A 14,206-nucleotide genomic window follows, 5' to 3' on the forward strand; every position below is an offset into this window, starting at 1 on the left:
GCTCTGCCTCCTACATCAAGCCAGGCAGCTACAGATCCGACCGTGAGCGTGACCACCGCTGGGAGCGCGAACGTGACCGTGAATGGGAAAGAGACAGAGAACGCGACCGTGAGCGGGAACGAGATCGCGAACGAGATCGCGAACGTGAACGTGACCGTGACCGTGACCGTGATAGAGACTACGGCCGCCCATCATGGGAGCGCGAACGGGAGCGAGAGCGCGAGCGCGATAGGGAACGGGATTTATGGGAGCGCGAGCGCGATCGAGACCGAGATTACCGGGATCGAGAACGCGACCGTGATCGAGATTATGATCGGACTTTTTTCGATCGTCGGCCACCGTTGTCGTCTTATCGAGCCCGAGATTGGGAGCGAGATCCTAGAGATATTCGTGATAGAGAGAGATACATTCCTGACCGTGATCGGGAATCCTGGCCGCCACTTCATGCGCCACTTAAGGACCGAAAAGTGCCAATGCCTGAGCCGTCGTCACTCTATAGACCACAATCCTATCATCATCCGCCGTCTGGTCCATCTACGCCGATCGAGCGCGATCGGTTTGCTCCGCTATCGCGAAGACCACCTCCCGTTGGTCCGCAAAGCTTTCATCACAATGCACCTACGCCTTATCATCAGCCGCGTGTGGTCTCGCCAGCGAGCTTTCCTCTGCAGCGGCCACCCAACCGCACACCGGCCGAGTCGGCCCCGCCTCAAAGGCTTGAGCGGAGGTCAGATAGTGTCCCATCTGGTCCATCCCTTGCCATCGCTTCAACCGCGGCTCTGGAACGCAAGCCATCACTACCGGACTCTACCGCATTCCCGGCCGCATCCGCGCCTATCCCTGCTTCGGGCTCCAATGGACCTGGGCGGGTAGAATTAAACCGTATAGCTGCCGCGATGGCGTCTTTAGGTGAGTAATAATCAGTTAGTATCATGAGACATCTAACCAGTTGGCAGCAACACCAGTCACGCAACCGTCTGAGCATGCATCTGAGGATTATTTCTCATCAAAGCCGGTGCCCATTGACAAGAATGAACAGCCGGCCAAAGAGCCAACGTCCGGTGCAGAAGCTCCTCCATCTCCACTCCCAACAGAACACAAGGTGCAGACAATGGCCGGGCCAACAGCTCCAGAGCTTAAACCAGAACTAAAGGTGGAATATTTGCCCGAACCAAAGCCTGTCAGCACACCTCCATCGATTCAACGTCAACCGACTTTCAACTCCTCGCCGTCGGAGAACGAGGATGAAGAAGACGGACTCAACGAATCCGATGTCATCGCGAAGATGGCTGATCTCGATAGTCAGATTGCGACATTAGAGTCTCGGCTAACCGATCTGCAGCAAGAAAAGAGTGCCGAGCAAGAGCTGCTTCTCCAAAAAGTCGCTACGCCAGCAGCTACACCTTCTCCCGAGCCAGAATCAGTTCCACATGTGTCTAAGATGAGAGAGGATACCGAACGTCGGCATTTCAAATCCGAGACTCCGGATGACGACAACGACGAAGCCGAGCCGATGGAGATCACTAACGGTTCAATTATCGCATCGACTCTCCCCGAGAAGATACTCATGGTGAACAGAGATATGGCACACGTCCATGAGGCTGTGGATATGAAATACAAGCTCAATAATCCGGTCAAAGCGATTTCCGACTATGATTTTTACGCCCGCAATGAATCGTCGTATAAAGTTATGAGACCAGTCATATTGAAGCACTTGCAAGCGCGAAGAAAAGAGGAATACGAGAAAGGTCGGCAGTTGCAGATCGAGTACAAGGAGTTGTATGATAAATGGCTCGTCGCTTGTCGTGCGCTTGACGACGAGATCGCCGTCAGTTCATCAAAGGCAAAGGGTAAAGATGCAGCCACGTCGTCTACAGACGGCAATTTCGATGACGATGACGACGAAGCCGGCGTCTTCCGACGACCGAGTCGCGGCCACCATAACGCGGATACTGTCCGCAGTGAGGCCGAGTTCATGGAAGTTCTTGCGTCGTTGGAGTGGGAGGATTCTCGCGATCCCAAGAACCGAGCGAAACTGACTTCGGCGCGGATTCCAAATATGGTTATTGACGAGGTGGAGCGGAGCAAAGTGTACGCTGATTCAAACAATATTGTCAAGAACCCGAGTATCCCGTTGAAACGCTTGTTCACGGACGGCGTCGACGTATTTACGGAGGAGGAGCATCGACGGTTCTGCGAGGGATATAAGATTCGTCCTAAACAATTTGGATTCATCGCGAACCATATGGGAAATATTCGAACGTTTGAGGAATGCGTGCTGCATTACTATCGAACAAAGAAAACCGTTGACTACAAAACCATGGCAACTGGCAGCCGACGCCGCGGCGCTGGTGGACGGAAAGGGCGAAGGAGGGCACGAGGAGGCGCGAAGGCAAAATCTCGTCAAGCGCTATTGGACGGGCCAACGGTCGACGGTGACGACGGTGAGAAGGAACAGGCGGCCGAGACAACAGATGATCAACCCACTCCGCAACCGCCTGCCCATGCAAGACAGCACTCGCACCGTGAACGCATGCCCGACGAAGAAATTGCAGCGCTGCTGGAGCTTGGATCGACTGGTCGTCCACGTCGTGCGGCTGCGCCCGTGTTTGGTGGACCGGGAGGTGAGAAGCGTGAACAGCCTGCTGTTGAACAACCGCAGCCGAAGCCAAAGCGTGTCCGTGGGGGAAAGAAAGCTGCCGGAAGGGGACGTGGTTCTGGTGCAGCTATTATTCCTCCACTTGAAGAACCGCAGATGTTGCCAATAACGGGAGCGCCGATGCCGATTTACCAAATGCCACATATGCAATTACTCTCGACCCAGACACCTACAGAACCCGGTCAAATCCCTATCAAGCAAGAACCTGCTGCACAGTATTACCAGCCTGAGCTGTCTCAACCGCAAGCCATAGTCCAACAGGGGATGGGCAATCTTGTTGGCGTGCCTAACGACCTGAAGGACCGTGAAGTCGACGCTATTAGTGCACTTGCCGGTTTATTTGGAGGCATGGACGGTATGGTCCCCCAGCAGCAATCTCCGCATCAGACTCCTCAATCGCAGCCGCAGGAACTGCCCCCGCAGCAGTTTCAGGAACAGCAGTATGCACAGGCACAACGCGGTCCGGAACTCCAGCAACAGCGCCAACTCCCAGAGGCACAGTATCAACAGCCGCTCGCGCAAGCCGCTGCACAGAGGCGCGAACCGGTCCGCATCTTGCCTGCGCTCGAACCAAAGTCATCTCAGCAACAAGTCGAAGACACATCGGCATTGGGATTCCTTTCCTCGGCTGCTGCTACCGCTACGATTGCACCTACTGCTGCATCGACCCCGAGCCAGCCATCCGAGACTGAACAGTCGGAACAAGAACAGCAGATGGACGACCAGTCAAAAGTCATGTCCGGATCAGGCCAATTGAAGCGGAATAACATGATCTCGAGCTACTGGAGTGTGCATGAGATGGACTTGTTTCCAAAGCTATTGCAGTCGTACGGTACACAGTGGGAAGAAGTGTCTAAGCACTTGAAAGCAAAGACGACCACAATGGTGTGCTATCCATAGTATTTTTTAACCGCTTTGATTGAAACTTGCTAATGAAACAATAGGTAAAAAACTACTATGCGCGAAACGCCGAGAAGTATGGCTGGGATAGAGTTACCGCCGAGGCGAATATGCTCATTGCTAGCGGAAGGCCTACGCCTCCGCCTCCTACGCAGCCGGTCCCAGTGCGGAAACGCTATGAGGCTCAGCAACGTATTCGCGACGTGGACGAGGAGGACAGAATAATTGCTCATCCGGATGAATATAAGCGATATGTGCCTGTTTCGATTCACCCCTTAGCGACACCAGCCAAGGCTTTGCCACTATCTCACCCTCCAAAACGTGAGCCCGTGTTTATTCCGCCACAGCAGTCGTCTACTTCTTCGCAATCGCCACAGGAGGCACAAATTGCACCTGGTCCACAACCTCAAGCGCAGCCGCAACCACAACCACCCCCTCATGGCCAGCTGCCTCCAGCTACGACTCCACAGACACAGGCACAGGCACAGGCACAGGCACAGCTGCCGCCGCCCATGTCAGAGCCAGCTCAGACAGTTTCTCAAGGTCCTCAGCAGCCGGCTGCAGCTGCACAGGCAAGTCGCGGGCCCCGTCTTGGATTCTTCGTGGATTCGGGCAAACCACATTCGACAGGTGGAATGGTGGATGCGGCTCCCGCTGCCGCACCGATGCTTCCGAAGATTGGGGTCAGCGCACTAACGTCTGCGCCGGTGCCACAACCACAGCCGCAGCCGCAGCCGCAACCGGCGCCTCAGGCAACGGCTCCTGCTCCACAGCAACCTGTACCGCCTCGCGCTCCTCCAAAGATGTCCAATATTGCGAATCTACTCAACGACGTCTCGAATCCCTCTCCGGTCACATCTCCTGCTCCACAATCCTCAGCGATGTCACCTGTTCTGGGGCCCGCGACACCGATTCAGCCAAAGCTGGAGCCTCCGTCGCGGCCGTCGTGGATCACCTCAGCTGGAAGTCCCAGGCAGCCCGTTCCGGTTCCGGTCATGCCGGCGCATTCGCCGGTACCGCCGTTGCGTCAACCTGTCTATACTCAATCCCAACAGCCGCAGCCAATGTACCCGTCACCTATGCCGCAGCAACAACCGCCACCATATGGGTACGCTCCGCCTACGCCTGCACAACCACAACAACCCCACGTTCCCCCTCCTCACGGATACGCACATATCCCGCATATGCAGCCACCGCCTCCTCCGCAGCCCATGTTACCATCATTCTCATCATACCCGCCGCAGTCGCCGATGCCGATTCAACCGCCGCAGCAGGGCGGGTACTACCAACCACAACAGCAACCACCACATGGTCAGCCACCAGCCCCTTCACTACCTAGACTCTCGAGTCTGATCAACGGCCGGGAAATGTATGATTTACCAGGTCTATTCAGCAGTCGCGAGAGCAATGAGCGTGGTGTCTAAATATCATGATATAGAGATATATTGAGATAGAGTGCCTGATGTGGAGAGTTTGGCTTTGGATTAATTGTTTAATGTATATATATACGGTATTTGCTTTTATAGCACTTAATGTTCCGGAGCGGGGTTACGGTGTTCTTTTGTCGCTATTTTATTATGATTTTATTGTATATTTATCGTTCCCGAGAGGAATTATATGGTATCTGTTAGAGTTTTGACTTCTCTAGCTCGTCGCTGAGAGTAACTGGTCCAAGATTACCGTAAAAAAGCTCAGTCGGTACATATTGAACAGTTAAAGGACCTTGGCAAAACGCGTTTGCGTAGGGGGTGTTTTCTTGCTCGATATATGGGCATGAGTTAATTGTGACAGTGCACAGAGGTCATTTTCGAATGGTGGATGTGATGGCCAGACAAACACCTTAGCAGACGGCGGCCAAATCCCGGCTGAACTGTAAACAAATTCCGCTCCGATGCGGACTTCTTAACCTGCGACTTGAAAATCACCACAGCTAACGAATACTTTTTCGCTGGTCCATCACTCTGTATTTTTATATCCAATTTGTATTCTTACTTCCAACTTGACTATTTCCTGGCCTGTCTTATTACTGTTATTCATGTTGACTTGTAGCAGTTTGACCTTCAATTTCCAGGTTGTCCTGCTGTTTTCGCTGACAATTCTACTATGTTTGGCGTCTACTCTTTCAGCGTTTTTCGTCTGTGAGGTGTCTGAAAGAGCATCCGGAAATAGTCGACAGCCGGCGTCCATCGAGTTCAGCGCCGAGAATGGCGCCACCGCTATCGGACCCAGTGTGACTGCAACAGCTGCAATTATGGATGGTATAAATGCCGAATTTCCGCCATTCATCTACTCGGAATTGATAAATACGACACACGGTGCATCCGCAGCGGCATCAACGGTCAATTTGTTTGTACCTATTGCTACCACAGCCCCAAGTAATCGGTTCGCTAGTATATCGCACCCGCTACAGCCCCGTGGGATACCAGATTCCGTGATCTCACAGTCGACTATTCCGACCAACAATTTTTACACGAACTTGTTCGTTGGAGATCAGGATCAGCCGGCGAACCTGTATCCGTACATGGTGTGGTGGAATCGAGGACCTGGTGGGGATTATGGTCTTGCCATAAGTCATACGACTACAAGGCAGCGGGTGAGCGCCCATATTTTTCGATATAATTACTTATTGAATAGTCGTAACACTGAAATAGGTTTTCGGACCCTTTCCTAGCGCAAATCCAGTGCAGTACTACTACAATCCGACTGGAATCCGTTCAATCTCATTTTCAGCTGCGGAGTTTGATGCAGACATGACTATGAGCCTGACATCACCATCGGCCTTCTCGGTTAACGTCAAGATGTCCCCGTCGACATCTAAATACGGCTCGTCGCGATCTCTATCGATTCCGCTCGTGCAAGGTACAGGTTTCATTTCTGGCACGTACTACAATCTTCAGCCGCAGTTTAATTCACTTGTCGGGTTCAAGTCGCTGTCTGCGGGCACAAGTCCACGCTCTGGGGTGAAAAAGTTCATTGTAAATTTATGGGACGACACTTCTTGGGCGATTTACGCAACAGTACCGCATGGTCAGACGTTCTCCCTTTCTCTATCGAATATGTTCACAATCAAAGCGTCTGCAAGAGTTAATAATGTTCTGGTTCAGATTGCGAAGGTTGTCAAAGAGTCGGCATTGGATGCTCATGCGGGAATGTATGCGACAAGTGCTGCAGTGTATGGTATTGCGATTGGAAGCCAAGGCACATATACGATATACTATGCTACAAGTGGATCGAACAACGCCGGCAGGCTGCTACTTTACGCGCTGCCGCACCACGTTACGTCATTCTCTAGAAGCATGTTCAGTCGTTCTCTTGGATTCAAGATGGATTCTCAATCAAAGGGAAGTATGTCAGCTTACTCCACAAGCCAGCTAATCATGACAGAGACGCTTCCGACTAATATCAAGTTCGCGCCGTGGACAAGTATTCCCGGGAAGTCAGCAAGATACACCAATGATGCTATCGGATTAATTTCGAAGGCAGCTGTATCTGAAGTCCTACAGGACTTTAACAGGCAGACAGATTCGGACTCGATGTACTTCTCTGGCAAGGCGCTGGATAAGTTCGCGATGATTTGCTATGTTTCGCATTCAATCCTGAAGAATATCGCGATTACGAATTTGTGTCTCAACAAATTGAAGTATTCCTTCTCCCGCTTCGTTAATAACTCCCAGAGGTACCCCTTGAAATATGACCGTCAGTACTGGAAGTATGCATCTTCAGATCGCTAGCTCACAGTTGTTGTAGGGACCTATAAAGGCATTGTGTCGAGTATCGCGTTGACGACGGGCAGCCCCACCAGCGACTTCGGCAATACGTACTACAATGACCATCACTTCCACTACGGCTATCACATTCATGCGGCCGCAGTGATCGGGTACATTGATAACGCCTTGGGTGGGACATGGGTCGCGAATAACAAGGACTACGTGAATGCTCTTGTGCGCGACGTCGCTAATTCTTTCCCGGCGGATCCGTATTTCCCGTTCTCTCGCTCATTCAGCTGGTTTCATGGTCATTCGTGGGCGAAAGGTCTTTTCGAGTCCGTGGATGGTAAAGACGAGGAATCGTCGTCTGAGGATTACCATCATGCATATGCCATCAAATTGTGGGGCCAAGTCGTTGGTGACGCGTCAATGGAAGCGCGAGGTGCGATGATGCTCGCAATTATGAAGCGCGCTATGAATGCGTACATGCTAATGAACAACACGAACACCATTCAGCCATCGAACTTCATCAGAAATAAAGTCACCGGCATCGTAAGAATTGTAGCTGACGTGTTGCCTGACACCTTACTTACACTCCTCTTTTTTTTTATTAGCTCTATGAAAACAAAGCTGACCACACCACGTACTTCGGCACGAACATAGAATACATCCAAGGCATCCACATGCTCCCGGTAACCCCGGTTTCATCATACATCCGTTCCCCAACCTTCGTCAAAGAGGAATGGACGTCGCTGTTATCTTCGATCGCGCCGACCCTGACCGACGGCTGGAAAGGAGTCCTGTACGCCAATCTTGCGCTGTACGATCCGACTTCGAGCTACAAGTTCTTCACCAGCTCGAGCTTTCGCAATTCTTACTTGGATGGAGGAGCTAGTTTGACGTGGTACCTTGCGTACGCGGCCGGCGTCGGCGGCACGACTTCGTAGGACATTCTGTCGCTCTTACTGTTTCTGTGGTTTAATAACTCTTAAAACTGTTTGGACTGGCTTGCGATGCATTTTTTTTGGGCATCCTGCCGGCATGTACTGTACTATACTCATACTCGTACTGGGCATTTGCAAGATGTGCTGATGACCATCTTGTATTATGAATCTAATGAAAAGAAAAAAAAGAGTTCAAAGTTTACAAACAAAAACTTGGTACTTGGTTCTCTAATAGAAACGCAGATAGCATGTAAACTAAAGTTTATAATCCCAACAAAAACATAGTCATCACAACAAAACGTAATTTTTTTTCCGACAATATAACTCATATTCAATGCAGCCGCTCCTATACCTACACACTACCTGACTCGAATTGTCTTCCTGTCTCTTTTACCGCGAACCAAAGTCCTTTCCAAAATCCTCAAATGCCGCTTCAAAAGAAGGATCCGTCGCGTTGCCGGCCGTGCCGTTCGCAGAAGTAGCCTTCTTCGCGTCTTCTAAGCCGGTGAATGCATTGTCAAAGTCGTCAAACCCGCTAACGACAGCATGAGAGTCGGCGCCTGAGAGTGGGATTTTGGGGGGTAGAGGTGGTCCCTGTGATGTTGGTGCGAAGGTGGGAGCCGCCTGAGGTGGTGGTTGTGGAGAGGATGGGAATGCAGCTGGAAATGACGGGAATGATTGGTCGAATGACGGGATGTCTGGTGCCGATGGCAGCGCAGGTTCGGATGGCGGTAGAGGCGCAGGCGCAGTGAAGGATGCAAATACGGCGTCAAATGAATCCTGCACGTCTTTGCTGGTCAACGACGAAACTGGAGACGGCGGTTCGAATGGCGACGTTGTGGGGATCGAGACGACTGGAGGCGAGGAAGGCGCTACGTCAGCGAAAGGTGCAGTTGCAAAGCTGTCTTCGAACGATGCAAACATATCAGAAGGAGGAGCAGACGCCGCAGTGTCTAGCTCTGATGGCAAAGTCAGCACGGGCTCCGGTTCTGGTGCACTCGCGACAGCTTGGACGACAGGATCCGAGGGGGCAGTATTCGCCGGCTCCACTTCACTTGGAGCCGAATATGCAGGTATCGGCATGGCTGGGCTTTCGGGTTCCTCATCGGACGATGATTCATCGTCAATTTGCAAATTCTCAATAGGCGGGAACGCGGCCACAAAAGGACGACCACTAGATGTCTCGCTCGGTGTCTCGTCAATAGCATTCTTCTTTGGAAGAAGCCCGAGACCGGAAAAGACAGCATCAAAGTCCTCCTTCGTGCCAGCAAAAAGCTTCTGCTTCGGCTTCAACGCAAAGGGATCCGACTCCTCGTCCTTAGACTCCTCTTCCGTTGGCGGGGCCGGAGCTTCCGCCGCAGGAGACTCTGACTCTGCTGGTGCCAATTCAGTTACAACTTCGTCGATCGCAGTGGTCTCTGGACCTGGTAGCCCAGATGGCTCTGGCGTCTCCCCTGGCAGGACAGGAGGAGTAACTAAGCTCTCAGATTCGGCTTCCTTTGGAGCCTCACCGCCTTCAGATGCGGTGACGGCAGACACGGATGACGTATGCGAATGCAGAGTCGGCGACTCCGGTCTCGAGAATCCGTCGCGAATTGAATCCGGAGCATTATTGACTACGGATGACGAAACTGATTCGACTTCGGCAGCATGAAGACCGCTTACAAAGGCAGCGGCTCCACCTGCCCCACTCAGACTAGCAACGTGGTTAGTGAACAGGTGAGTTGTGGCGGCAGTCGTCGTTGTGGCCGGCGAAGATGCAATCTGATCATCGTAGTCGTCCTCATAGCCAGTGCGCGGCAGAGAGGAGGCTTCGGACTCCTCCACCGACGGAGCGCCGACTACTGGAGAAGCAATAGTGGGATGCGATGCCTGCGATGGTGAGCGCTGGAAATCCGCCAACATATTTTCAAATATCGATGCCGGCACAGCTGGTGGCGGTGAAGCCGGTACGGATGGTGCGTCAGAGCCTGGCAAAGCTTCCCCCGCGACGGCAGCTGGGAGCATCGTATCAGATGTGTTGAACTCGGATTGAGCAGGGCTAGCGAATCGATGGAACGGATTCATGTTGCTCGTGCGAGCGACATCGTCAGGACCAGGTGACATGGCCGTAGAAACGACTCCTGCCGACTCAGCTTGGGATTGTGATTCATCAAGCGTTCTCTGGGTTGCTTCTAACTCACTCTCCGCACTCGTCAACGACTTCTTGTTGATGGCCACGAGACCTTTTTGCTGTCGCGCCTCCCGCTTAGCTTTCTCCAGCGCCTCCTGGACTTGGGCAGTTTGTTCCTGAACCAATCTTATTTTTTCCTTCAATGTGGCATTCTCATTTTGGTCAGTTTCGAGATTCGACATGACCTCCTGATACTGAACCTGGACCGCATGTACCGAGCTCTCCAAAACCGCATATTCCTGTCGCAACTTTGCGGTTTCGTTCGTAGACGTCGCTAGTTGTTGCTCAACGGCCCGTACTTTCGAGGCTTCACTTTCGTACACACCATGAAGCTGTTTCAGTTTACCCTCGATATCCTGACGAAGAGCAACCATCTTCGCCAGCTCTGCCTCAGCTTTAGCGCGCTTATCCTTGAGCGCTTGGGTTTGAGTGGTCAGTGACCCGATCTCGGTAGATAGCTTGCCAAATTGGGTCTTCTCTGATGCGATCTTCTCTTTGACATCGTCATCAGCAAGCAAGAGATCTTCATTTGCCGCGGTCGTTGACGGCGCAGATACTGGCGACGCGGTCGACGACACCGATGCAGAAATCGACGGCGCAACTCTTGGGAAGGATGTAGGCGGCGGAGCTGAGAACAGTTGCGGTGCGACGACTGGAGACGCAGCCGTGGACGACTTTGATAGGGCTGGAGACGAAGGCAGTCGTGGTGGCGGTGCGCTCGCAGGAGCTGGGGCTGACCGGGATGATGTGGATTCCTGCGTTGGAGGAGCATACGAGTGCGTTGTCAGTTCCTGCTGGATTGACTGTCCGAACGCAGACGATGGGACGAACGGGGCTCTGCCAGTTATGCTAGGAGATAGTGGAGTCGGAACCGCACCGAATGTCGTCGCCGGAGCGGACGGGACCGCAGATGGCGCAGACGCTGCTGCTGGTGGTGGTGGCGGCGGCGGTGGTGGTGGTGACTGTGCCATGACTGGCAGAGAGGTCTGGGAGACCGGAGCAGCTGCCCGAGCTGCCGGGGCGCTAGGAGCCGTCAGAGACGTAGGAGGGGCGAAGGCCGAGTCGTCGAGGTCAAACAAATCTAAGAGAGCAGACTCCCCTTTTGCCTGAGCTGGCTGGGCAGGCTGGGCAGGCTGGGTAGGAGATTGCTGTGATGGTGCGTCGAACACAGAAGCAGGAGGTGGCCCTGGTAGAAACACTGGATTAGGAGCAACTGCCGGACTCCGAGATCGCAGCGCAGGCGGAACCAAGAGAGTAGGCAATGTCTGAGGGAGCTCATTGCCCGTAAGCTTTTGCTGGACAAGATACATGGCGACGGCAAACTCGTCCTTGGACAGTTCGCCAGTATTTCTGATATCCGAGAGGTCCCAGATTTGAGCAAGGACGTCGTCAGGCAGTTTTGATGTCATGAAGAACGGAACCGCAATGTCACCTAGCAAACGTCAAACGTTAACAAACACAAACTTTTCACCAAAGACTCACTCCGCTACACGACATACCTGCGATGAATCCTCTGCCGTCCCGATCTACGGAGGCGAAAATACTATCATAGTGCTCTTTCTGGGCAGTAGTGATGAGCCACTCCTCAGTAGCAGGAAACGATCCAGCACGCGCAAGCCCGCCGAAAGCCTGGTGAGAGCCAACAGAGCTGCCTGTCAGTTGCCGTTGTACCTGGCCGGGCGCTGGCGCTGGCGACTGGCGGCCAACAGAAAATTGGTGGCCACGCGGACGAGGAGCCGCTGGCTGTTGATGCTGGTGCTGAGGTGGGGGCAATTGAGGTGCCATGCTGGCCCTAGCACTTGTGCGAGGAGACGGTCGACCACCATCAGAACCAGATGAAGCAGATGTTATCAAAGTCTGCGGGACCGAGGGTGGCAGAGTTGGCAAGCTCCCGTTCAGGGTACATTGGATTAAGTGCATGGCGATGACGAATTCAGTGACATCCAACGCACCGCGACGGTGAATATCTGTAAGGTTCCAGATCTGCCCCAACGTCTCGGTCGGCAATCTTGCGCGAACGAAAATATCTCGAGCTTGGTCGCCTAGATCCCGTTGTAAGCTTAACCCAAGATGATTTTGATTCACGGAACGCTACTAACCGGATAACAAGCTATCGGAAGTAGTACTCTCGAATAGCTGCACGAATCGAGCCCGTTCTGCAGGGTTCAAAGGCGGCACTCTCGACGTAGTCTCCTGTTCGAATCTCGGTAGCGGGCCAGCTTAAATCGCACTGTCAGCAGCAAGCTTCATAGACCAAACAAACAAGAAAGAGAATAATGCGAATGAGTGCATACGTTGCGAGGCAAGCTCAGGGGCGAGTCTCTGTCCGCTCTGAACATATCCAATCAACCGAAGCGCAATTGCGAATCCAGTTTGATTCAAGAATCCATTATTCTGATCGTCGGCAATTTGCCAAATCTAGCATATATTAGCACTGATCTCGAGCCAAAGAATAATTTGATGTCGGATCAATTGTGTGGTTTGTTCAACGGCTCCGATTTTGGAAAACATACTCTTCCGAGAACCAGAGGGGACAAGCCCGATCGTTCGAACAAAGTCCGGGCAACCTCGCCGGTGACAACTCCCAGAGATTCTGAATCCAAGGATTTGAATAATTGACCGTAGATTGTCCTTTCCTCAGGTGTGAGGGTTAATCGCGGGGGTGGGGGCTCTATATTATGCCGGCTTCGGTCAGCTATGTGCCATAACGGTCCTTCAACATAGTAGGAATAATCGACCAATATACGCCAGAGTTGCAGATCGGATCTTACCTTGGCCATATGATCCACCCGTCGAGGCCATGTTGCCGATGATTGATATTCAAGTTGGAAGAGGTGATGGTCGGATAGCAGGGCTGAGTTGAACAAGCCTTTTGTGGAGAACGAAAGCGGCGCTGCCGGGACCTTGGAGTTTCTCGGCTCAGTAACTTTAGACCTGGTTTGTTAACACTTTTCTTCATGCTACATGGAGACTTACTCAAAAAAATATGAGTTAATCACGCTACTTTATTCCCCAAATCGAGAGGCGATAATTATATCTCTTTTGTTTGATATATTTTTGCCTTGTAAGTTAACTAACTTATATTATTTATTTTATTCAGACTCACTGCCACTCGCCTCAAATAGATGCGCATATAAAAACCACGTCGCCAAACCGAGTTTATGTACGTATAACAAATTATGCGCTTACTCAAACTACTGTGCTTATTTTGCGTAAATTACAAAATTTGCCAGTGTGAATGCTTAGTCATCGCTGAGTCAGCAATCACATGAGTTGGGCGCCGGTTTCGGGATCTGGAACAAGATTGGCTCGATGGTTTAGTGGTATAATTCTCGCTTAGGGCGTAACACCTTAAGTCGATTTGCGAGAGGTCCCGGGTTCAATTCCCGGTTGAGCCCATCTTTTTTTTTTTTGATTTTTTTTGATTCGAACGAATGAAATGTGGGGCGACGGAGTACTATTTTAGTTATAATCATAATTATATGTGTGAGTTTGACATTTTCCTAAGAAGAGATATCTTGGTGCGGAGTGACGTAGCTATCGCGCTTAACAGGCTATAAAGGACGATGTCAGTCGCTTTGTTACACGTGCGATGCGCCCTTGTTCAGGATCGTGCCACGACTGTTGCTGCCCATTTTTGTTTCGTCCAGTTCTTCTTGTCATTCCGCACTGAAGCCTCAACTGGGATTTTAGTTGCTTGTTTAGTTAGAATACCCGGGGAGCGGTAAGCATTCCGCGACTCGCACTACCACACAATGAACAGTTGGCACAGGCACCAACTATATCCGGGCACCAAACATCACTCATTTAAACGCGGCGGGCG

At 52.0% G+C, this 14,206-nt stretch overlaps 3 protein-coding genes and 1 non-coding gene across 4 annotated transcripts; 3 read left to right on the top strand and 1 right to left on the bottom strand.

The window, feature by feature from the left end:
* Positions 1-473: 473 nt before the first annotated feature.
* On the top strand, positions 474-3,559 carry POJ06DRAFT_191343 (uncharacterized protein; the record flags this gene model as incomplete). Its single annotated transcript, XM_056184842.1, has 2 exons — positions 474-909; positions 957-3,559. 2 exons carry the CDS (start codon positions 474-476, stop codon positions 3,557-3,559), a joined length of 3,039 nt encoding a protein of 1,012 aa, XP_056047759.1.
* Positions 3,560-5,457: 1,898 nt separating this feature from the next.
* POJ06DRAFT_244194 (endo-1,3(4)-beta-glucanase) lies at positions 5,458-8,274 on the top strand. Its single transcript, XM_056186464.1, has 4 exons — positions 5,458-6,152; positions 6,211-7,255; positions 7,307-7,818; positions 7,881-8,274. Exons 1-4 carry the CDS (start codon positions 5,595-5,597, stop codon positions 8,211-8,213), a joined length of 2,448 nt encoding a protein of 815 aa, XP_056047760.1. The 5' UTR covers positions 5,458-5,594; the 3' UTR covers positions 8,214-8,274.
* Positions 8,275-8,342: 68 nt separating this feature from the next.
* On the bottom strand, positions 8,343-13,321 carry POJ06DRAFT_244196 (uncharacterized protein). Its single transcript, XM_056186465.1, has 6 exons — positions 13,155-13,321; positions 12,897-13,054; positions 12,678-12,801; positions 12,483-12,602; positions 11,883-12,425; positions 8,343-11,815 (listed from the first exon to the last, which is right to left on the bottom strand). The coding sequence occupies exons 1-6, from the start codon at positions 13,183-13,185 to the stop codon at positions 8,601-8,603; spliced, it is 4,191 nt and encodes a 1,396-aa protein (XP_056047761.1). The 5' UTR covers positions 13,186-13,321; the 3' UTR covers positions 8,343-8,600.
* Positions 13,322-13,689: 368 nt separating this feature from the next.
* Positions 13,690-13,781, top strand: POJ06DRAFT_t5. The gene has a single exon. It is a non-coding gene; the product is annotated as a tRNA-Pro (tRNA).
* The last annotated feature ends 425 nt before the right edge of the window (positions 13,782-14,206 follow it).

This window comes from Lipomyces tetrasporus, assembly GCF_029532465.1.
Source record: "Lipomyces tetrasporus strain NRRL Y-64009 chromosome Unknown POJ06scaffold_1, whole genome shotgun sequence".
In the NCBI taxonomy this organism is placed as follows: Eukaryota; Fungi; Ascomycota; class Lipomycetes; order Lipomycetales; family Lipomycetaceae; genus Lipomyces; species Lipomyces tetrasporus.

What these genes read in the sequence shown, in the direction of transcription:
- POJ06DRAFT_244194 (XM_056186464.1), top strand. Translation starts at nt 5,595, where the DNA reads ATGTTGACTTGTAGCAGTTTGACCTTCAATTTCCAGGTTGTCCTGCTG. An exon ending in ATACGACTACAAGGCAGCGG is followed by an intron (nt 6,153 to 6,210) that starts GTGAGCGCCCAT and finishes ACACTGAAATAG; the next exon opens with GTTTTCGGACCCTTTCCTAG. An exon ending in GAAATAAAGTCACCGGCATC is followed by an intron (nt 7,819 to 7,880) that starts GTAAGAATTGTA and finishes TTTTTTTATTAG; the next exon opens with CTCTATGAAAACAAAGCTGA.
- POJ06DRAFT_244196 (XM_056186465.1), bottom strand. Translation starts at nt 13,185, where the DNA reads ATGGCCTCGACGGGTGGATCATATGGCCAAG. An exon ending in TTCCGATAGCTTGTTATCCG is followed by an intron (nt 12,426 to 12,482) that starts GTTAGTAGCGTT and finishes AACGGGATCTAG; the next exon opens with GCGACCAAGCTCGAGATATT. An exon ending in CGGCAGAGGATTCATCGCAG is followed by an intron (nt 11,816 to 11,882) that starts GTATGTCGTGTA and finishes GACGTTTGCTAG; the next exon opens with GTGACATTGCGGTTCCGTTC.